The sequence below is a fragment of the Cololabis saira genome, chromosome 1 (assembly GCF_033807715.1).
Source record: "Cololabis saira isolate AMF1-May2022 chromosome 1, fColSai1.1, whole genome shotgun sequence".
Lineage (NCBI taxonomy): Eukaryota > Metazoa > Chordata > Actinopteri > Beloniformes > Belonidae > Cololabis > Cololabis saira.
In genome coordinates, this window is record NC_084587.1 from 6,419,758 (window position 1) to 6,444,720 (window position 24,963).

General features: G+C 42.6%; 1 protein-coding gene across 4 annotated transcripts in view; it reads left to right on the forward strand.

Annotated features, from left to right (window-relative positions):
• The window catches only part of rhbdl3 (rhomboid, veinlet-like 3 (Drosophila)), a 180,189-nt gene that overhangs the window by 129,303 nt on the left and 25,923 nt on the right, over positions 1-24,963 (forward strand). For all 4 annotated transcript variants that reach the window (XM_061732531.1, XM_061732618.1, XM_061732705.1 and 1 more), the window contains one exon: positions 6,031-6,143. In XM_061732531.1, coding sequence (XP_061588515.1) covers positions 6,031-6,143 — 113 coding nt within the window. The remainder of the gene's footprint in view (positions 1-6,030; positions 6,144-24,963) is intronic.

The following is a 24,963-nucleotide window of genomic DNA, read 5'->3' on the forward strand; positions in this document are numbered from 1 at the left end:
ATCAAAAACTGGACAAGGATAGCTGCAACAAGGTAGTCTATATCAATTTTAAATACATCTTTCAAGTTTGGCTTTAATTTGATCTGCTGCCATATACCAAAAATAAAATATTTTGTTATTTTGCATTATGGATTTGGGCTGTAGATATTTCCAGATAGATAATATCAAGAAAAGTCAACTACCAATGGGAGATGTTAAGCGTGTGTGGTGGTTTCCATCTTACCGCAATTATCTTTTTTGCTGCTGTTAGGCCAGCGATGAATAGTAAATGTTACTGATTTAAATTGGACTTAATTTGGAGATTAAACCTTTAAATATTAAAGATAAACAGAATTATGGACTTGAAATTGAATTATTTAGCATTATAGTAGCCAGTTTACACTGAAGAACTGCTGATCACCAGATTCTGTCACCTTGGTGTGCAACGGCATCTCAATTATCCGAGTCCGAGATGTGGCAAAACCGAGACAAGACCAAGACCACAAAAAAGTTGTCTCGAGAAAGTCTAGTGGTCTATTTGAATCTGAAGCTGTTTTGACTGTAGTCATGAAGTAGATAAAATAATGGAGGCTGCTGCAACTCGACTATGGATTAACTGAGGGGGGTCTTGGGCCCTTGCTCCTCTTCTTCGGTTTCTCTTCCTCTCTCTGATGCCAGTGCTGTTGTGGCTTCGGCAGCTGTGTGGTGGGATAGTTTGATGGAGGTTTTTGTGTCTGAGAGGAGCAGATCCGGCATTAGGGGAGGGATTCTGAGATGCCAGAGATCACAGTTTAGCTTTCTGGAGGTTTCGTGGGACTAACCAATGAAAACACTAGTAAAAGGACATCCTCACGTAAAGATCCCAAAGACATGTCGGTTATAGCTGCTCACAGCCTTAATAAGTCACATTGTACCAAGGTCATTCATCTTTCTTTGCTTTCTTGTGTTTAGTTTAACTTGTATTGTGTTTCCTTCCATCTGCGATGAGTCACGTACTGCGAACAATAAAAACACCTTGAGACTCTCAGTTAATAGACACTGAGTAGTAAAGTCTGAACAGCTCGGCAATCTGCCAACTGTGAAGGTCAAGTAGTCGGAAAGCGGCCCTAAGTCCTTTGTAGGACTTTTCTCATTTGGACAGAAGTCCCTGATGAGGTTCCCAGAATTCGCATGTCACAGTCTCTAGTACTTGCTCCTCTCTAGTCCTCACCTACTTCTTCTTCATGTCACCAGTGTTTTCTTCAAGAGTCTTTTAACCACTGGGTTGGGTGACCGACCCCCATTTCATTAGGCTTGTTGGTCATCTCTTTCTTAGTAATTGGTTGGTGCAGTGGTGTTGTCACTGTTTTTTTGATCAGCTTCTGAATCATTTGGATGTACAAATCTTGGTCGGGACAACTGTGTGGTCACCCACCTCAGGGAATATGAATGAATCAAGCGGTGATGGTTCAGATATCACCTAAGAGAAATGAATTGTTGCAGTAGTTTTCCTGATTTCCGTATCTTCAGAGATCAATTGTGGTGATGATTAGTTTGTCGTGAGCAGGATCTCCTGTAGAGGTCTGAAGGATCTCCCGTAGGTCTGAAGGATCTCCCGTAGAGGTCGGAAGGATCTCCTGTAGAGGTCGGAAGGATCTCCTGTAGAGGTCTGAAGGATCTCCTGTAGAGGTCTGAAGGATCTCCCGTAGAGGTCTGAAGGATCTCCCGTAGAGGTCTGAAGGATCTGTAGAGGTCTGAAGGATCTCCCGTAGAGGTCTGAAGGATCTCCTGTAGAGATCTGGAGGATCTCCCGTAGAGGTCTGAAGGATCTCCCGTAGAGGTCTGAAGGATCTCCTGTAGAGGTCTGAAGGATCTCCTGTAGAGGTCTGAAGGATCTCCCGTAGAGGTCTGGAGGATCTCCTGTAGAGGTCTGAAGGATCTCCTGTAACGGTCGGAAGGATCTCCTGTAACAGTCTGAAGGATCTCCTGTAACAGTCTGAAGGATCTCCTGTAACAGTCTGAAGGATCTCCTGTAGAGGTCTGAAAGATCTCCTGTAGAGGTCGGAAGTATCTCCCGTAGAGGTCTGAAGGATCTCCTGTAGCGGTCTGAAGGATCTCCTGTAGAGGTCGGAAGGATCTCCTGTAACAGTCTGAAGGATCTCCTGTAGCGGTCTAAAGGATCTCTTGTAGAGGTCTGAAGGATCTCCTGTAGAGGTCGGAAGGATCTCCTGTAACAGTCTGAAGGATCTCCTGTAGCGGTCTAAAGGATCTCTTGTAGAGGTCTGAAGGATCTCCTGTAGAGGTCTGAAAGATCTCCTGTAGAGGTCTGAAGTATCTCCTGTAGAGGTCTGAACAATCTCCTGTAGAGGTCTGAACAATCTCCTGTAGAGGTCTGAAGGATCTCCTGTAACGGTCTGAAGGATCTCCTGTAGAGGTCGGAAGTATCTCCCGTAGAGGTCTGAAAGATCTCCCGTAGATATCTGAAGGATCTCCTGTAGAGGTCTGAAGGATCTCCCGTAGAGGTCTGGAGGATCTCCTGTAGAGGTCTGAAGGATCTCCCGTAGAGGTCTGGAGGATCTCCCGTAGATATCTGAAGGATCTCCTGTAACGGTCGGAAGTATCTCCCGTAGAGGTCGGAAGTATCTCCCGTAGAGGTCTGAAGGATCTCCTGTAGAGGTCTGAAGGATCTCCTGTAGAGGTCTGAAGGATCTCCTGTAGAGGTCTGAAGGATCTCCTGTAGAGGTCTGAAGGATCTCCCGTAGATATCTGAAGGATCTCCTGTAGAGGTCGGAAGTATCTCCCGTAGAGGTCGGAAGTATCTCCCGTAGATATCTGAAGGATCTCCTGTAGAGGTCTGAAGGATCTCCCGTAGAGGTCTGGAGGATCTCCTGTAGAGGTCTGAAGGATCTCCCGTAGAGGTCTGGAGGATCTCCCGTAGAGGTCTGAAGGATCTCCTGTAGCGGTCTAAAGGATCTCTTGTAGAGGTCTGAAGGATCTCCTGTAGAGGTCGGAAGGATCTCCTGTAACAGTCTGAAGGATCTCCTGTAGCGGTCTAAAGGATCTCTTGTAGAGGTCTGAAGGATCTCCTGTAGAGGTCTGAAAGATCTCCTGTAGAGGTCTGAAGTATCTCCTGTAGAGGTCTGAACAATCTCCTGTAGAGGTCTGAACAATCTCCTGTAGAGGTCTGAAGGATCTCCTGTAGAGGTCGGAAGTATCTCCCGTAGAGGTCTGAAAGATCTCCCGTAGATATCTGAAGGATCTCCTGTAGAGGTCTGAAGGATCTCCCGTAGAGGTCTGGAGGATCTCCTGTAGAGGTCTGAAGGATCTCCCGTAGAGGTCTGGAGGATCTCCCGTAGATATCTGAAGGATCTCCTGTAACGGTCGGAAGTATCTCCCGTAGAGGTCGGAAGTATCTCCCGTAGAGGTCTGAAGGATCTCCTGTAGAGGTCTGAAGGATCTCCTGTAGAGGTCTGAAGGATCTCCTGTAGAGGTCTGAAGGATCTCCTGTAGAGGTCTGAAGGATCTCCCGTAGATATCTGAAGGATCTCCTGTAGAGGTCGGAAGTATCTCCCGTAGAGGTCGGAAGTATCTCCCGTAGATATCTGAAGGATCTCCTGTAGAGGTCGGAAGTATCTCCCGTAGAGGTCGGAAGTATCTCCCGTAGATATCTGAAGGATCTCCTGTAGAGGTCTGAAGGATCTCCCGTAGAGGTCTGGAGGATCTCCTGTAGAGGTCTGAAGGATCTCCCGTAGAGGTCTGGAGGATCTCCCGTAGAGGTCTGAAGGATCTCCTGTAGAGGTCTGAAGGATCTCCCGTAGAGGTCTGAAGGATCTCTTGTAGAGGTCTGAAGGATCTCCTGTAGAGGTCTGTGTTGCAGCAGATCTGAAGTAGTTGCTGAACCATTGTGCTTTTAAGAGGAAGCTCAAGGTAATCCATGATCTTCTTCATTTTTATAAAGTATCCTCCTTTGTACGATCATTTCCAGAACAGAACCAACCTTCTTAATCACTTTGTTCAGTTTCTTTAAGTCTCTGGCTCTGGTGCTGCTCCCCAAACAGACTTACAGAAGTTATACATCTTGCTGCAAACGCTGAAGGACTTAAACTTTGCTCTGTCTTAAGTGGCTGCAGGAACAGATGTGCAAGGATGAGGAGAATATTAGACACTTTTAGACAACTCCTAAAACCACATATGAACCTCATCTAACTAGAAACGCTCAGTGAATCAGCGTCAAACTGCACTACATGTAGTCCAAACGAGAACCATTCTTTATTAACAAACTATACCAAAAAAAGGACTCTGAAGAAGAAGGGTCATTATACTGCAGTTTCACTGCATTCACTCACCTTGCACTTTGACTCTTGCCATAGCACCATACATATTTATTTATCTTTTTTCAAGTGTGTTTTCTATTCTACCTCAGTTGTTTTGTTTTTTGTTTATGTTTTTTATTCTATTTTTCTATCATCTATCTGTCTTTAAAGTAGCTGAATGTTGCTGGACAGTTAAACAGGAAACTCTGGATCTCTGTGACACTGAACCTGAGCTTTTGTGGGATTTCTAGGAAGACTGTGTTTGTCAGGGCTCTTCCTCTTAGTGGGTTTCAAGGTCATTGCATTAAAAAAATGCCTTTAATCAACCACATTAAAGTGTGACTGAAGTTTGTCGAAGCCTCTGTGGCTGTTTGAGCACATGGATGTTTCCTTTGATCGGGGAATGACGAATGATGCCTTCAACCTCAAGAGTACTTTATTTTCTGATTTCTACTCAGCGCATCCATAAATTATCTATAAACCGGTCATTTTTTATGTTTTCCTTTTGTGTATTAATTTATTCCTTGGGAAATAACAATAATAACAATAATAATAATTTAAGCTGCAAGCTGCAATGAACGGGCCCTCGCGCGTGCAATTTTCACCAATAAAGGTCAAGGACTCAAAACTAAGTCCGATGATACCACCCACGACTCTTTATGTCAAACCATTCAATGGTTATGGCAGACAAGCTTGTGAACATTGACTTTAACATACTGTACCACTTTATTATTTTAGTTTTCTGTCCTTATCTGGTTTGTGTTTTTGCTTCTTCTCTTTGTATTGTTTTTATTCTGTTTATTCTGATTTGCATGTTTAGTATTTTAATAGTTTTGTACTGTTTTAACTGCTTTCGAAATTTAAGTAAAGGCCTAACCAGGGACAGGGGTTGCAAATTAGCTCTGGCTAGAAACCTGTATGTATGACATCTGTTTTGTATTTTTTATGAAACAATGTTTGATACATTTGTCCCTGTTCAATAAACATAATAATAAAATAGGATCTATCAAATATCGACATCTACTATCAGCTATTGGTATCACTTTCTGTTTTAACATTGAAGTTTGACGCGGCGCCACGGCCACGCCATTTCACGAAAACTCACGATTTTGATAACTTCTCATGGTTAACGTCTTTTGTGTCTCGTGAGCGAGTTTTATGTCTAACGGACGATCCTGCTAGGAGGAGTTCGTAAAAGTACGACACGTGAAAATGGCATAAATTGCGCCAAAATTAAACGATTAATTCAAAATGGCCGACTTCCTGTTTGGTTTCGGCCATGGCGCCAAGAGACTTTTCTTTAAGTTGCGACATGATACAGGCGTGTACCGATTTTCGTGCATGTACGTCAAACCGTATTGTGGGGCTTTGAGGCGCAAAGTTTTCCGGGGGGCGCTGTTGAGCCGTTAGGCCACGCCCATTAATGCAAACCATTAAATATAAAATTTTTCGTTGAGAGAAAGAAAGAAAGAAAGAAAGAAAGAAAGAAAGAAAGAAAGAAAGAAAGAAAGAAAGAAAGAAAGAAAGAAAGAAAGAAAGAAAGAAAGAAAGAAAGAAAGAAAGAAAGAAAGAAAGAAATTCCTACAGATACAATAGGGCCTTCCCACTGTAAGTGCTCAGGCCCTTATAATAATATTTGGTCATTTTTCTTAGAAATCCAAATGATTTCTTTCTCGTTTCTTGTTTTAACCAAACTTCTAATATGGCTGTGGTTTTAGTGCTGTGGTCCTGACGGCCTCTGTGGGTTTGTGTGTTCCAGGATCGAGCATCTGGGCCTGAACATGGCCATGCAGCTGCTGGTGGGCGTCCCTCTGGAGATGGTGCACGGTGCCTTGAGGATCGGCCTGGTCTACGTCTGCGGAGTGCTGGCAGGTCGGTGTCCCGCGGGGTCTTCCCTCAGACAACTTTGAACTGGGTTCAGTCTGCTTTTCTGCATTTGAAGCTCGTTATAATCCGTCCAGCGGGCCCTTGGATACGAGTGGATGAGCATTTGTGTATATGTATGCGCTGTGAGTTCAGATGGGCCTCATATGTCTGCCATCCCATCTCTGTGGGATGCAGGGGGCTGTCACCCCCCCCCGGTATTAATGTCATAAAAAAGGCAGATCAATCACTTCAGTCACAAGACAAACACACACTCAGTGAAACAGGACGACTGAAGAGAGACACAAGTTCTTTAAGAGTTAATAAGACGGAGCGAGTGTGGGGATGAGAACCAGGTGATGAGGCAGATGGAAGGAGAGAGGAGAAGTGTGAGGGTGAGGAGGACAGACACAAGAGCTATAAATGAGAAGTGAAGGCAGATTTGAACAAAGAGTCACAGGTTCACTCTGAACCACAGACGCTCCGTTCAGCTGAGACGAAGCACAAGTGTGTGTGATCATGAGAGGGTTCTTTATTATTGTCAGAATCAGTAACGAATCCCAGCTGTTTACGTTTAAACTTCATCCAGTTCCCAAAAGCTGGAGAATCGAAGCCGAACTGCCGAAGCTCTTGAGATTTTAGTGCCAGATAATGCGTCCCAATCCGAGTTATTCCGGCATGTATACCAACCCATGCTTAGCCGAGCCCCCCCATCTGGAAGTGACGACACCGCGAAAGCCAGAATATCAACACAGAGAAGAAGGAGAAGAACCAGAAGAATGCCAATGCAAAAGTGCGTGTGGCACCACCTAGATCAGGGGTCGGCAACCCGCGGCTCTAGAGCCGCATGCGGCTCTTTAGCGCCGCCCTAGTGGCTCCTGGAGATTTTTCAAAAATGTTTTACCTTTTTTTTCCTTTTTTTCTTCTTTTTTTTCCTTTTTTTCTCTTTTTTTCCTTTTTTTCTCTTGTTTTTCCTTTTTTTCTCTTTTTTCTTTTTTTTCTCTTTTTCTTCTTTTTTTCTTTTCTTTTTTCTTCTTTTTTTCCTTTTTTTCTCCTTTTTTTCTCTTTTTTTCTTCCCTTTTCTTTTCCTTTTTAATTTCGACATTTCGACTTTTTTCTCGACATTTCAACTTTTTTCATGAAATTTTTACTATTTCCTCGACATTTCGACTTTTTTCTCGACATTTCGACTTTTTTCACAATATTTTTACTATTTCCTCGACATTTTGACTTTTTTCTCGACATTTTGACTTTTTTCTCGAAATTGTACTTCAACATTAATCTCGACATTTCGACTTTTTTTTCTCGAAATTCGACTTTTTTTCTCGAAATTTCGACTTTTTTCTCGACATTTCGACTTTTTGAAAAAAAAGTGCATAATGAAAAAAAAGTTCTAACTAATATAGAAACATGCAGCATGTGTTGTCTTCATTCTAAGGCTTATACAAGACTTTTCATTATTTGCGGCTCCAGACATATTTGTTTTTTGTGTTTTTGGTCCAATATGGCTCTAAAACATTTTGGGTTGCCAACCCCTGGTCTAGAGTCACGGAGTCGAACGCACCTCACTCAATAATTGATTGTCTTCTCGCGCATGTTTACCTGGATTTCTGAGAAACTCCAGTTTAATCCTCAGCTAGATTGTTGCCAATAGCTTGATTTAGATGTGCATGTTAATGCACTGGTAATGACACGGGAGGGGGCGGTTAGGGTGGCAGCGAAAATATTACGAAATCAACATTTCTTTCCCTTTCTGCATTTCTGTGTGTGTGTGTGTGTGTGTGTGTGTGTGTGTGTGTGTGTGTGTGTGTGTGTGTGTGTGTGTGTGTGTGTGTGTGTGTGTGTGTGTGTGTGTGTGTGTGTGTGTGTGGCACCCCGGGGATACCAGCTGAGGTGACCTTTAGCTCTGACCTCGCTGTGAAATGAGGAGGAAACGCATGAACTGCACGCACTTACTTACGCACACAAACACACATGGTGCTGTTTTAATTAGATATCGACCATCAGAGAAGAGAGGAAACACGCTCTGGTTACGATGGCTGCGGTTTTGGGGTTTTCTGTAATTTTTTTGTTATATGCAGCAAAAGTTGTTCTCTCAACACGTGCTCCATTTAGTTTATTCATGAGCCTGTGAAAAGAAAAGTATTCTTATCTTAAAAACAGGTAAATATGACAGTGTGATTACTTTTTAACAAAAACTAAACCATACAAAAAGTAGTGTGTAAACCTAAATGCTGGTTCCCCCTGAAGCAAAATGATGAGCAGGTCATCACTCTGACAGAGATCGTTCATGTGATGATTTAAAAACAAAGAGAGAGAGAGATGAAACGATTTTAGTCCTATAAAAGCTAAAAAATTATATATATATATATTGAAGCTGCAAGCGCTGATATTTATGGAAGTAAATCTGTGTCATCGGATTTTGAAAGAAAAAGTGATTTCTTGCATCATTTCAATGCATATTTATGCATTGAAATGATGTATCTGATTGTTTTTCAACGTTAAAAAATTCAATCGCAAAAAGTCAACCTCAAATAAGACAACTGCAAAAATTCAACCGCTACATCCCAAGGAAGAGCAATCGATTCTAGATTCAAGATTGGGAAAGTGCGTCAAACAAAAGAGGCTAACACGAGTCACCACGGTACAACTTCAGCTTGTCGCCATGGTGACGGGATTTTAGCCATGTCCAATAATAATGGTGCTTTGCTGTGTTTTAACTCTTATTTATTCCATCATTAAGATTCAGTAATAGACGGATGACATTTGTACATTAACAGACTCTATTGGACATAAACTAAGCGGAAGTTAAACGAGATTATGTTAATTTTTTTTTCAAGCTCTCAGTACGATGTCATATATTATCATAAAAAAACACCCAAAACACAAAAATATAATGATAATAACAATAATAATTAAAGCTGCAAGCAGCGATGAACGGGCCCTCGCACTCACGTCAACCGCCCCCCATAAGCATATCAGAAATGACACCACCCACGACTTCCTATGTAAAACCATTCAAAAGTTATAGCAGAAAAAAGGGACGACCAGTCAGAAGAAGGGGCGGGGCTAATTCAGGGCAAAGAAGATCAAGGACTCATTACAGAGTCCCATGACACCACCCACGACTCTCTATGTCAAAACATTCAAAAGTTATAGCAGAAAATAGGGACAACCAATCAGAAAAAGGGACTGGGCTAATTGTCACCAATTATGGTCAAGGACTCAATGCCGAGTCCCATGACACCACCCACGACTCTCTATGTCAAACCTTTCAAAAGTTATGGCAGAAAAAAGTATTCTAAGGGGCGCTGTTGAGCCGTGAGGACACGCCCATTAATGCAAACCATGAAAAAAAAAATCAGATCACTCAAATGAACGACGATCATACAGTACAGCTGTATCTCATGGTCCAGAATGTATGATATTATTATGGGCATGCCAAGTAGTGGCATGACCATATTGCAATCGTCCAGAATGGCCCAAAGGGCAATGCTGCTAGCATGCTAAAGTCGCAAAAGTCCCACTGCGCACCAGCGGGTGTACAGCATGACCCCGCACTGATGTGGAAAAAAAAAATCCCCAAAAAGTAAAACACGGCCGAAAAAATGAGGAAAAACATGAAAATGAAGGCGATATATTAGTATCTAGAAAAGGTTTCCCTTTTCTTATTATTATTAGTGCCACGGCTGCGCCACGTGGCACGCCTCCTCCATTGAGCTGCGCAAGCTCAATGGAGGAGGAGTGCCTCGTGCGCAGCACGAGGCACTCATACTATTGCTCAGGCTTATTAGTGCCACGGCTGCGCCACGTGGCACTCCTCCTCCATTGAGCTGCGCAAGCTCAATGGAGGAGGAGTGCCTCGTGCGCAGCACGAGGCACTCATACTATTGCTCAGGCTTATTATTATAGATTCTTCCGTAAAAACTTTGGCGCGTAACTAGTCCCACAGCTTTGAGAAAACGCGAAAAGTAAAAACGTAGAAACGTGCGCCTTAATCGGGAATCGATTGGTATGACTTTTATAAGCGATTGGCGTGCACGTTTTTGCGCAAAGTGCACAAACGTGCGCTTTTTGCCCCATCCGGAACGCATTGCGAGAAGTTTGGGGCCTCACCACTCGCACACCGTTACTCGAAAAATTCTGAACCGATTTAGAAAGTTGTAGGCCCTGAATTTAACTACAGTCCTGTGGATTTTCAGAGCGATGGCACAAATAGTTTTTGCACGAAGTGCAAAAACATTTCCAAATTTCCAAACTAATGGGGAGACCATTTTGCCATGTATTCCTATGGCGCCATTCAAAGCGGATGGGAAAATGTCGAGAAAAAAGACAAAATTCACCTTTTTTCAGAGTCACGTATCTTTCTCATACTTGCACGTAGAAACGTCATTCAAACTTCAAAACGGAGGAAAACTTCTCTTCTCTCTCTAAACCCCGGACTGTTTTTTCCTAAAATGTACACTTTTCAAGATATGAGCCCTCAAGCGAGGTCTGGAAATCACTTTTTTTCAAATCTAGAGCACGGGAGTCAGTTTGCTAGAGTGTAGTTACACTGAAAAAAAAACATGATTTCTTATTTGTAACTCGAGGTCACGGCCAAACCGTAAAAGGTAGAAAGATCATTTTTGGTCAGAATATAGACATAGGTGTTGTGATTTATAAAATGTGACTTTCACAGGCGTGGTGTGCACAAAATTTTAACGGTGGAGCCAACAGACACGCCAATTCCTGTCTGTCTCTTCATTGACTCCCATGTTAAATGAAGTTTTCTTAAAAAAAATCTCATTTTTGTTTTCGAATTGCCGTTATTAACACATTTTAAGGAATATCTGAATAAAATTAAGATTGTCAGAATCTTCCGGGTTCTGTCTCTCTCACGATGTCTTTGTTTTTCTGATAGGAGCTACAGTTTGATTACAAGGTGAAGTTATTTGAGGCTTGTCAAATCCAAAAAACTAGCTGAGTCATTACAATACAATATACACTACCATACTTCCGTGTCATGTGACCCAGAACTGGTCACATGACACATCAATGCAGACTTCATAATACTTTACCTTGGATAATGGAGGAATCTGAACCCTGACCTTACATGATCCCCATTTTATTTTTATAGGATGTTAGTGTTATTATGGGATGGCAGGTGTTTTTATAGGATGTTAGTGTTATTATGGGATGGCAGGTGTTTTTTTAAGGTTTTTAGCGTTATTATGGGATGGCAGGTGTTTTTATAGGATGTTAGTGTTATTATGGGATGGTAGGTGTTTATTATGGGATGGTAGTGTTATTGGTGTTAGCGGTCCCGTTAGCGGTTCTGTTAGCGGTCCTGTTAGCGATCCCGTTAGCAGTCCAGTTAGCGATCCCGTTAGCGGTCCAGTTAGCGACCCCGTTAGCAATCCCGTTAGCGGTCCCGTTAGCGGTTGTTAGCGATCCCGTTAGCGGCTCGGTTAGCGGTCCCGTTAGCGATCCCGTTAGCGATCCCGTTAGCGGTCCTGTTAGCGGTCCCGTTAGCGGTTCCGTTAGCGATCCCGTTAGCGGTCCCGTTAGCGACCCCATTAGCGGCTCCGTTAGCGATCCCGTTAGCGATCCCGTTAGCGGTCCCGTTAGCGGTTCCGTTAGCGATCCCATTAGCGGTCCCGTTAGCGGTCCCGTTAGCGGTTGTTAGCGGCTCGGTTAGCGATTCCGTTAACGGCTCGGTTAGCGGTCCCGTTAGCGATCCCGTTAGCGGTTCAGTTAGTGGTTCTGTTAGCGGTACTGTTAGCGGTTTCGTTAGCGGTCCCGTTAGCGACCCCATTGGCGGCTCCGTTAGCGATCCCGTTAGCGATCCCGTTAGCGATCCCGTTAGCGGTCCCGTTAGCGGTCCCGTTAGCGGTTCCGTTAGCGATCCCATTAGCGGTCCCGTTAGCGGTCCCGTTAGCGGTTCCGTTAGCGGTTGTTAGCGGCTCGGTTAGCGATTCCGTTAGCGGCTCGGTTAGCGGTCCCGTTAGCGGTCCCGTTAGCGATCCCTTTAGCGATCCCGTTAGCGGTTCAGTTAGCGATCCCGTTAGAGGTTCCGTTAGCGGTTCTGTTAGCTATCCCGTTAGCGGTCCCGTTAGCGGTCTTGTTAGCGGTTCTATTAGCCTATTACATATTTTCTGTAATAACTTTTGAATGGTTTGACATAGAGAGTCATGGGTGGTGTCAAATGACTAAGTATCGAGTCCTTGACCTTCATGGGTGCAAATAAGCCCCGCGATCATCCGGCAGTAGTCCGTGGCACTTCAAAATTTCCCGGGAATTTTGTCTAGTTAGTGCCACGGCTGCGCCACGTGGCACGCCTCCTCCATTGAGATGCGCAAGCTCAATGGAGGAGGAGTGCCTCGTGCGCAGCACGAGGCACTAATACTATTGCTCAGGCTTATTATTTATTATTATTTATTCCATATTCTTCCGTATAAACTTCGGCGCGTAACTAGTTGCGCAGCTTTGAGAAAACTCAAAAAGTAAAAACGTAGAAACGTGCGACTTAATCGGGAATCAATTGGTATGACTTTTATAAGCGATTGGCGTGCACGTTTTTGCGCAACGTGCACAAACGTGCACTTTTTGCCCCATCCGGAACGCATTGCGTGAACTTTGGGGCCTCACCACTCGCATACCGTTACTCGAAAAATTCTGAACCGATTTAGAAAGTTGTAGGCCCTGAATTTAACTACAGTCATCTGGATTTTCAGAACGATGGCACGAATAGTTTTTGCACGAAGTGCAAAAACATTTCCAAATTTCCAAACTAATGGGGAAGATTTTCCCATGCATTTCAATGGCGCCATTATAAGCGGATGGGAAAATGTTGGGAAAAAAAAGACAAAATTCACCTTTTTTCCGAGTCACGTATCTTTCTCATACTTGCACGTAGAAAGGTCATTCAAACTTCAAAACGGAGGAAAACTTCTCTTCTCTCTCTAAACCCCGGACTGTTTTTTCCTAAAATGTACAATTTTCAAGATATGAGCGCTCAAGCGAGGACTGGAAATCACTTTTTTGTCAAATCTTCAGTGCGGTTCTAATTGATCAGAGTGCGAGAGACTTTAAAAAAATGATCATAATTTTTATTTGTAACTCGACCTCACGGCCAAACCGTAAAAGGTAGACAGATCATTTTTGGTCAGAATATAGACATAGGTTTTGTGATTCATAAAATGTGACTTTGACAGGCGTGGTGTGCACAAAATTTGAACGGGGAGACTAACAGCCATGCCAAATCCTGTCTTTCTCTGCATTGACTCCCATGTTAAATGAAGTTTTCTTCAAAAAAATCTCATTTTTGTTTTCGAATTGCCGTTACTAACACATTTTAAGGAATATCTGAATGAAAATAAGATTGACAGAATGTTCTGGGTTCTCCGTCTCTCACGATGTTTTCATTTTTCTGCTAAGAGCTACGGTTTGACCGCAAAGTGGAGTGATTTGAGGTTTGTCACAACCAAAAATCTAGCTGTCATTCCCGCTCCCTCTGTATCAGGTTCTTGTTGCCCCTAACAACCATAGCACAGCTGTGCTGATTAGACTGACCCAGACCTTGTCACATGACACAGTCATTACAGACTTCATGTAATATAACCTGGATAATGGAGAAATCTGAACCCTGACCTTTTGACCTTACATGATCCCCAGTCCTGCTGGGAACAGGTTCATTGGATATATATGTATATTATTATTATTATACATATAAATATTTACATTTGTATATTATATATACATATTAGCCCCGCCCCTTTTTCTGATTGGCCGATACGTTATAGTCCAATATCTTTTGATTGGTTTGACATAGAGACTCACGGGTGGTATCAAATGACTAAGTATCGAGCCCCTGACCCTCATTGGTGCAAATTAGCCCCGCCCCTTCTTCTGATTGGCTGATACGTTAAAGTCCAATATCTTTTGAATGGTTTGACATACAGAGACATGGGTGGTGTCAAATGACTAAGTATCGAGTCCCTGACCCTCATTGGTGCAAATTAGCCACGCCCCCTCTTCTGATTGGCCGATACGTTATAGTCCAATATCTTTTGAATGGTTTGACATACAGAGACATGGGTGGTGTCAAATGACTAAGTATGGAGTCCCTGACCCTCATTGGTGCAAATTAGCCACGCCCCTTCTTCTGATTGGCCGATACGTTATAGTCCAATATCTTTTGAATGGTTTGACATACAGAGACATGGGTGGTGTCAAATGACCAAGTATCGAGTCCCTGACCCTCATTGGTGCAAATTAGCCACGCCCCTTCTTCTGATTGGCTGATACGTTAAAGTCCAATATCTTTTGAATGGTTTGACATAGAGAGTCATGGGTGGTGTCAAATGACTAAGTATCGAATCCCTGACCCTCATTGGTGCAAATTAGCCCCGCCCCTTCTTCTGATTGGCCGATACGTTATAGTCCAATATCTTTTGAATGGTTTGACATAGAGAGTCATGGGTGGTGTCAAATGACTAAGTATCGAGTCCCTGACCCTCATTGGTACAAATTAGCCCCGCCCCTTCTTCTGATTGGCCGATACGTTATAGTCCAATATCTTTTGAATGGTTTGACATAGAGAGTCATGGGTGGTGTCAAATGACTAAGTATCGAGTCCCTGACCCTCATTGGTGCAAATTAGCCCCGCCCCTTCTTCTGATTGGCCGATACGTTATAGTCCAATATCTTTTGAATGGTTTGACATACAGATTCATGGATGATGTCATATTACTAAGTCTGGAGTCCTTGACCCTCATTGGTGCAAATTAGCCCCGCCCCTTCTTCTGATTGGCTGATACGTTATAGTCAAATATCTTTTGAATGGTATGACATACAGAATCATGGATGATGTCATATTAATCAGTATATTAATCAGTATCGAGCCCCGCGATCATCCGGCAGTAGTCCGTGGCACTTCAAAATTTCCCGGGAATTTTGGTCTAGTTATTATTATTATTCCATATTCTTCCGTATAAACTTCGGCGCGTAACTAGTCGCACAGCTTTGAGAAAACTCAAAAAGTAAAAACGTAGAAACGTGCGACTTAATCGGGAATCAATTGGTATGACTTTTATAAGCGATTGGCGTGCACGTTTTTGCGCAACGTGCACAAACGTGCGCTTTTTGCCCCATCCGGAACGCATTGCGTGAACTTTGGGGCCTCACCACTCGCATACCGTTACTCGAAAAATTCTGAACCGATTTAGAAAGTTGTAGGCCCTGAATTTAACTACAGTCCTGTGGATTTTCAGAACGATGGCACGAATAGTTTTTGCACGAAGTGCAAAAACATTTCCAAATTTCCAAACTAATGGGGAACTGTTTTCCCATGCATTTCAATGGCGCCATTCAAAGCGGATGGGAAAATGTTGAGAAAAAAAAGACAAAATTCACCTTTTTTCCAAGTCAAGTATCTTTCTCATACTTGCACGTAGAAACGTCATTCAAACTTCAAAACGGAGGAAAACTTCTCTTCTCTCTCTAAACCCCGGACTGTTTTTTCCTAAAATGTACACTTTTCAAGATATGAGCCTTCAAGCGAGGACTAAAAAACCCCCTTTTTCAAATCTAGAGTGGAGGTTTTAATTGATCAGAGTGAGCAGAACCCTGAAAAAATGACCATAATTTTTATTTGTAACTCGACCTCACGGCCGAACCGTAAAAGCTGGACAGATAATTTTTGGTCAGAATGTAGACATACATTTTGGTATTCTTAAAATGTGACTTTGACAGGCGTGGTGTGCACAAAATTTAAACGGGGAGACCAAGAGCCATGCCAATTCCCGTCTCTCTCTCCATTCACTGCAATGTTAAAAAAAAATTTCTTCAAAAAAATCTAATTTTTGTTTTCGAATTGCCGTTACTAACACATTTTAAGGAATATCTGAATAAAATTAAGATTGTCAGAATCTTCCGGGTTCTGTCTCTCTCACGATGTCTTTGTTTTTCTGCTAGGAGCTACAGTTTGATTACAAGGTGAAGTTATTTGAGGCTTGTCAAATCCGAAGAACTAGCTGAGTCATTCCAATACAATATACACTACCATACTTCCGGGTCATGTGACCCAGAACTAGTCACATGACCCACTCAATGCAGACTTCATAATACTTTACCTTGGATAATGGAGGAATCTGAACCCTGACCTTACATGATCCCCAGTCCTGCTGGGGACAGGTTCATGGGATATATATGTATATTATTATTATTATACATATACATATTTACATTTGTATATTATATATACATATTAGCCCCGCCCCTTCTTCTGATTGGCCGATACGTTATAGTCCAATATCTTTTGAATGGTTTGACATACAGAGACATGGGTGGTGTCAAATGACTAAGTATCGAGCCCCTGACCCTCATTGGTGCAAATTAGCCCCGCCCCTTCTTCTGATTGGCTGATACGTTAAAGTCCAATATCTTTTGAATGGTTTGACATACAGAGACATGGGTGGTGTCAAATGACTAAGTATGGAGTCCCTGACCCTCATTGGTGCAAATTAGCCACGCCCCTTCTTCTGATTGGCTGATACGTTAAAGTCCAATATCTTTTGAATGGTTTGACATACAGAGACATGGGTGGTGTCAAATGACTAAGTATCGAGTCCCTGACCCTCATTGGTGCAAATTAGCCCCGCCCCTTCTTCTGATTGGCTGATACGTTAAAGTCCAATATCTTTTGAATGGTTTGACATACAGAGACATGGGTGGTGTCAAATGACTAAGTATCGAGTCCCTGACCCTCATTGGTGCAAATTAGCCCCGCCCCTTCTTCTGATTGGCCGATACGTTAAAGTCCAATATCTTTTGAATGGTTTGACATACAGAGACATGGGTGGTGTCAAATGACTAAGTATCGAGTCCCTGACCCTCATTGGTGCAAATTAGCCACGCCCCTTCTTCTGATTGGCCGATACGTTATAGTCCAATATCTTTTGAATGGTTTAACATACAGAGACATGGGTGGTGTCAAATGACTAAGTATCGAGTCCCTGACCCTCATTGGTGCAAATTAGCCACGCCCCTTCTTCTGATTGGCTGATACGTTAAAGTCCAATATCTTTTGAATGGTTTGACATACAGAGACATGGGTGGTGTCAAATGACAAAGTATCGAGTCCTTGACCTTCATGGGTGCATCCCGCGATCATCCGGCAGTAGTCCGTGGCACTTCAAAATTTCCCGGGAATTTTGTCTAGTTAGTGCCACGGCTGCGCCACGTGGCACGCCTCCTCCATTGAGATGCGCAAGCTCAATGGAGGAGGAGTGCCTCGTGCGCAGCACGAGGCACTAATACTATTGCTCAGGCTTATTTATTAGTGCCACGGCTGCGCCACGTGGCACTCCTCCTCCATTGAGCTGCGCAAGCTCAATGGAGGAGGAGTGCCTCGTGCGCAGCACGAGGCACTCATACTATTGCTCAGGCTTATTATTATTATATATTCTTCCGTAAAAACTTTGGCGCGTAACTAGTCCCGCAGCTTTGAGAAAACGCGAAAAGTAAAAACGTACAAACGTGCGCCTTAATCGGGAATCGATTGGTATGACTTTTATAAGCAATTGGCGTGCACGTTTTTGCGCAACGTGCACAAACGTGCGCTTTTTGCCCCATCCGGAACGCATTGCGTGAACTTTGGGGCCTCACCACTCGCACACCGTTACTCGAAAAATTCTGAACCGATTTAGAAAGTTGTAGGCCCTGAATTTAACTACAGTCCTCTGGATTTTCAGAACGATGGCACGAATAGTTTTTGCACGAAGTGCAAAAACATTTCCAAATTTCCAAACTAATGGGGAACTGTTTTCCCATGCATTTCAATGGCGCCATTCAAAGCGGATGGGAAAATGTTGAGAAAAAAAAGACAAAATTCACCTTTTTTCCAAGTCACGTATCTTTCTCATACTTGCACGTAGAAACGTCATTCAAACTTCAAAACGGAGGAAAACTTCTCTTCTCTCTCTAAACCCCGGACTGTTTTTTCCTAAAATGTACACTTTTCAAGATATGAGCCTTCAAGCGAGGACTGAAAATCACTCTTTGTCAAATCTAGAGTGGAGGTTTTAATTGATCAGAGTGAGCAGAACCCTGAAAAAATGACCATAATTTTTATTTGTAACTCGACCTCACGGCCGAACCGTAAAAGCTGGACAGATAATTTTTGGTCAGAATGTAGACATACATTTTGGTATTCTTAAAATGTGACTTTGACAGGCGTGGTGTGCACAAAATTTGAACGGGGGAGCCAAGAGTCACGCCAAATCCTGCCTCTGTCTCCATTGACTCTAATGTTAAAAAAAGTTTTCTTCAAAAAAATCTCATTTTTGTTTTCGAATTGCCGTTACTAACACATTTTAAGGAATATCTGAATAAAATTAAGATTGTCAGAATCTTCCGGGTTCTGTCTCTCTCACGATGTCTTTGTTTTTCTGCTAGGAGCTACAGTTTGATTACAAGGTGAAGTTATTTGAGGCTTGTCAAATCCGAAGAACTAGCTGAGTCATTCCAATACAATATACACTACCATACTTCCGGGTCATGTGACCCAGAACTAGTCACATGACCCACTCAATGCAGACTTCATAATACTTTACCTTGGATAATGGAGGAATCTGAACCCTGACCTTACATGATCCCCAGTCCTGCTGGGGACAGGTTCATGGGATATATATGTATATTATTATTATTATACATATAAATATTTACATTTGTATATTATATATACATATTAGCCCCGCCCCTTCTTCTGATTGGCCGATACGTTATAGTCCAATATCTTTTGAATGGTTTGACATAGAGTGTCACGGGTGGTATCAAATGACTAAGTATCGAGCCCCTGACCCTCATTGGTGCAAATTAGCCCCGCCCCTTCTTCTGATTGGCTGATACGTTAAAGTCCAATATCTTTTGAATGGTTTGACATACAGAGACATGGGTGGTGTCAAATGACTAAGTATCGAGCCCCTGACCCTCATTGGTGCAAATTAGCCCCGCCCCTTCTTCTGATTGGCTGATACGTTATAGTCCAATATCTTTTGAATGGTTTGACATACAGAGACATGGGTGGTGTCAAATGACTAAGTATCGAGTCCCTGACCCTCATTGGTGCAAATTAGCCACGCCCCTTCTTCTGATTGGCCGATACGTTATAGTCCAATATCTTTTGAATGGTTTGACATACAGAGACATGGGTGGTGTCAAATGACTAAGTATCGAGTCCCTGACCCTCATTGGTGCAAATTAGCCCCGCCCCTTCTTCTGATTGGCCGATACGTTATAGTCCAATATCTTTTGAATGGTTTGACATACAGAGACATGGGTGGTGTCAAATGACTAAGTATGGAGTCCCTGACCCTCATTGGTGCAAATTAGCCCCGCCCCTTCTTCTGATTGGCCGATACGTTAAAGTCCAATATATTTTGAATGGTTTGACATACAGACACATGGGTGGTGTCAAATGACTAAGTATCGAGTCCCTGACCCTCATTGGTGCAAATTAGCCCCGCCCCTTCTTCTGATTGGCCGATACGTTATAGTCCAATATCTTTTGAATGGTTTGACATAGAGAGTCATGGGTGGTGTCAAATGACCAAGTATCGAGTCCTTGACCTCCATGGGTGCATCCCGCGATCATCCGGCAGTAGTCCGTGGCACTTCAAAATTTCCCGGGAATTTTGTCTAGTTATTATATATTCTTCCGTAAAAACTTCGGCGCGTAACTAGTCCCACAGCTTTGACAAAACGCGAAAAGTAAAAACGTAGAAACGTGCGCCTTAATCGGGAATCGATGGGTATGACTTTTATAAGCGATTGGCGTGCACGTTTTTGCGCAACGTGCACAAACGTGCGCTTTTTGCCCCATCCGGAACGCATTGCGTGAACTTTGGGGCCTCACCACTCGCACACCGTTACTCGAAAAATTATGAACCGATTTAGAAAGTTGTAGGCCCTGAATTTAACTACATTCCTGTGGATTTTCAGAACGATGGCACGAATAGTTTTTGCACGAAGTGCAAAAACATTTCCAAATTTCCAAACTAATGGGGGCCATGTATTTGTATGGGGCAGCATTTCACACTGTGTGTGGGATGAGGTTAAAAAAAAAAAAAATCACCTTTTTTCTGAGTCACGTATCTTTCTCATACTTGCACGTAGAAACGTCATTCAAACTTCAAAACGGAGGAAAACTTCTCTTCTTTCTCTAAACCCCGGACTGTTTTTTCCTAAAATGTACACTTTTCAAGATATGAGCCCTCAAGCGAGGTCTGGAAATCACTTTTTTTCAAATCTAGAGCACGGGAGTCAGTTTGCTAGAGTGTAGTTACACTGAAAAAAAAACATGATTTCTTATTTGTAACTCGAGGTCACGGCCAAACCGTAAAAGGTAGACAGATCATTTTTGGTCAGAATATAGACATAGGTGTTGTGATTTATAAAATGTGACTTTGACAGGCGTGGTGTGCACAAAATTTTAACGGGGGGCCCAACAGACGCGCCAATTCCTGTCTCTCTGTTCATTGACTCCCATGTTAAAAAACATTTTCTTAAAAAAAATCTCATTTTTGTTTTCGAATTGCCGTTACTAACACATTTTAAGGAATATCTGAATGAAAATAAGATTGACAGAATGTTCTGGGTTCTCTGTCTCTCACGATGTTTTCATATTTCTGCTAAGAGCTACGGTTTGACCGCAAAGTGGAGTGATTTGAGGTTTGTCACAACCGAAAATCTAGCTGTCATTCCCGCTCCCTCTGTATCAGGTTCTTGTTGCCCCTAACAACCAGAGCACAGCTGTGCTGATTAGACTGACCCAGACCTGGTCACATGACACAGTCATTACAGACTTCATGTAATATAACCTGGAAAATGGAGGAATCTGAACCCTGACCTTTTGACCTTACATGATCCCCAGTCCTGCTGGGAACAGGTTCATTGGATATATATGTATATTATTATTATTATACATATAAATATTTACATTTGTATATTATATATACAAATTAGCCCCGCCCCTTCTTCTGATTGGCCGATACGTTATAGTCCAATATCTTTTGAATGGTTTGACATACAGAGTAATGGGTGGTGTCAAATGACTAAGTATCGAGTCCCTGACCTTCATTGGTGCAAATTAGCCCCGCCCCTTCTTCTGATTGGCCGATACGTTATAGTCCAATATCTTTGAATGGTTTGACATACAGAGACATGGGTGGTGTCAAATGACTAAGTATCGAGTCCCTGACCCCCATTGGTGCAAATTAGCCACGCCCCTTCTTCTGATTGGCCGATACGTTATAGTCCAATATCTTTTGAATGGTTTGACATACAGAGACATGGGTGGTGTCAAATGACTAAGTATCGAGTCCCTGACCCTCATTGGTGCAAATTAGCCACGCCCCTTCTTCTGATTGGCTGATAAGTTAAAGTGCAATATCTTTTGAATGGTTTGACATACAGAGACATGGGTGGTGTCAAATGACTAAGTATCGAGTCCCTGACCCTCATTGGTGCAAATTAGCCACGCCCCTTCTTCTGATTGGCCGACACGTTATAGTCCAATATCTTTTGAATGGTTTGACATACAGAGACATGGGTGGTGTCAAATGACTAAGTATCGAGTCCCTGACCCTCATTGGTGCAAATTAGCCCCGCCCCTTCTTCTGATTGGCTGATACGTTAAAGTCCAATATCTTTTGAATGGTTTGACATACAGAGACATGGGTGGTGTCAAATGACTAAGTATGGAGTCCCTGACCCTCATTGGTGCAAATTAGCCACGCCCCTTCTTCTGATTGGCCGATACGTTATAGTCCAATATCTTTTGAATGGTTTGACATAGAGAGTAATGGGTGGTGTCAAATGACTAAGTATCGAGTCCCTGACCCTCATTGGTGCAAATTAGCCCCGCCCCTTCTTCTGATTGGCCGATACGTTAGTCCAATATCTTTTGAATGGTTTGACATAGAGAGTAATGGGTGGTGTCAAATGACTAAGTATCGAGTCCCTGACCCTCATTGGTGCAAATTAGCCCCGCCCCTTCTTCTGATTGGCCGATACGTTATAGTCCAATATCTTTTGAATGGTTTGACATAGAGAGTAATGGGTGGTGTCAAATGACTAAGTATCGAGTCCCTGACCCTCATTGGTGCAAATTAGCCCCGCCCCTTCTTGTGATTGGCCGATACGTTATAGTCCAATATCTTTTGATTGGTTTGACATACAGAGTCATGGGTGATGTCATATTACTAAGTATCGAGTCCTTGACCCTCATTGGTGCAAATTAGCCCCGCCCCTTCTTCTGATTGGCCGATACATTATAGTCCAATATCTTTTGAATGGTTTGACATAGAGAGTCATGGGTGGTGTCAAATGACTAAGTATCGAGTCCTTGACCGTCATGGGTGCATCCCGCGATCATCCGGCAGTAGTCCGTGGCACTTCAAAATTTCCCGGGAATTTTGTCTAGTTATTCTTATTATTCCGCACTTTTTTTCGTCCATTAATACGGCCCGAACCGCAACGTGCACCCATGCATGGCATACATCGTTGGATGCGTCTCCATCGTGATTCGATGGGCATTACTTTTCTCAGTAATAGGGGTTACCATGGCAACGCTAGTTGCTAAAAAGCAAAAAAAAAGGCGAAAATTCCCGCGCTTATTGCTCGGCCGAACTTTATCGTAGAGACATCGTTCAAACTTTGAAACACTCGGCCCGATAGTCTTTAAAGGACCATACAACTTCATCATTCTAGTTATTACGGTTTTTGCGATATTTAACTTTCAATTTAAAAAAAAAATCACTTTTATTTTGGACGCTTGTTGCTAGGCAACGGTTTATCGTACAGACATCATTACAACATTGACCAACCCGGGACGCTTTGTACTGCAACATATTTTAGTCTCGTCATGCTTGCTATTACGGTTTTTGAGATATTCCACATTGTTCATTTTGATGCTAACGGAACTTCGGATGCTTGTTGCGCGGCAACGCGGTATCGCAGAGACTTGGTTCCAACGTTAAAAGACTCAGGTTGATGTGGACTACAACATACTGAGGTCTCATTACGCTGTCGTTTACAGCTTTTGAGATATTAAAGCCAAATTGTCCCATTCTATCCTATGGGGCTTGTTACCATGGCAACAAAAACCAATGCATTTGTATGGGGGACCATGTGAATAAACAATCTGTTAATGCTGCCCGAACCGGAATGTGCACCCATGCATGGCATATATCGTTGGATGCGTCTCCATCGTGCCTCGATGGGCATTACTTTTCTCAGTCAAAAGTGTTACCGTGGCAACGCTAGATGCCATAAAGCAAAAAAAAAGGCAAAAATTCAGACGCTTATTGCTCGGTCGAACTTTATCGTAGAGACATCGTTCAAACTTTCAAACACTCGGCCCGATTGGCACTAACGGGCCGTACAAGCTCATTATGCCAATTATTAAAATTTTTGCGATATTGACCTTTCATTTTTTTTTTAAATTTCCATTTGACTTTGGACGCTTGTTGCTAGGCGACAGATTATCGTAGAGACATCGTACAAATGTTCCCCGACTCGGCACGCTGTGGCCGTCAACATATTCAAATTTCATGAAGCTGGGATTTAAGGAAATTTTATGTCAAAATCCATGCCAAATGGCCCCATTCATTCGGATGGGATTTTTTTACCACGGTGAAACAAAAACCTATCCATTAATGTAGCCTGAACCGCAACGTGCACCCATGCATGGCATACATCGTTAGATGCGTCTCCATGTTGCCTCGATGGGCATTACTTTTTTCAGTCAAAAGTGTCACCGTGGGGGGCGCTAGACGCCAAAAAGCGCACACCTTTAATAACTATTGGGAGCACAGGAATGAATGCAATACAACTGTAAACACCTCAAACTGACATAGAACCACCCCGAACACAACCACTACAGCCCTAAACCAAAGCAGCTGGAGGGGTCGAATGGGCCGTAGGGCATGCCCATGTCAAAATTTCGTGAAATTTTCTAGTATTAATCTATTATACCATATTATATTACATGTTGTTATTTCATATTAGCGTACCCAGTAATATAGCATATTGTATTATTGCATTGTATGTTGCTTCATTTCATATATTTTTGACTGTATTATATTGTAAAATTATATATCATAGCGATTGCATTATTATATAATTTCAATTTATAACACTAATATACAATTCCTCACACACACACTCCTTCCAAATGTTTCTTTTTTTTCTCCATTATGACAATTGTATGCTGTCATCCGTTATGTTTTTTGTTTTTAAGCTTGTTATCTCTGTTATTCAAATATATTTATACATTCATTAATATGCTATACTGTACTTTGTATTGTGTATATTGTGTGTGTGTGTGTGTGTGTCTGTGTGTGTGTGTGTGTGTGTATATATATATATATATATATATATATATATATATATATATATATATATATATATATATATATATGTATATATATATATATATATGTGTGTGTGTGTATACCTGAAGTGTGACTACCTGCAGAACGTATTTTAGCATGAAAGCTTGCATATTTAACGTACATCAAGCATCCTGTATCATAGCTACATGTCTGCCGTTTGTAACAAAGCAAACCGCGTGAAAATCGGTTGAAAATCAAGTGAGTTATAGTTATTTTACTTATGCAGACACCTCCTTCCACAATAGAAGTGAACGCTCTAGAGTTAAAGCGATACCGATCCAAGATGGCGGCCACGCCCGACGTTCTCAGGCAGTCAATGCGGCGCCTTGACCAAGATGGCGGCCGCGCTGAACATCAGCCCCTCCCCCCGCGGGAGCTGCGCGCGCAAACTC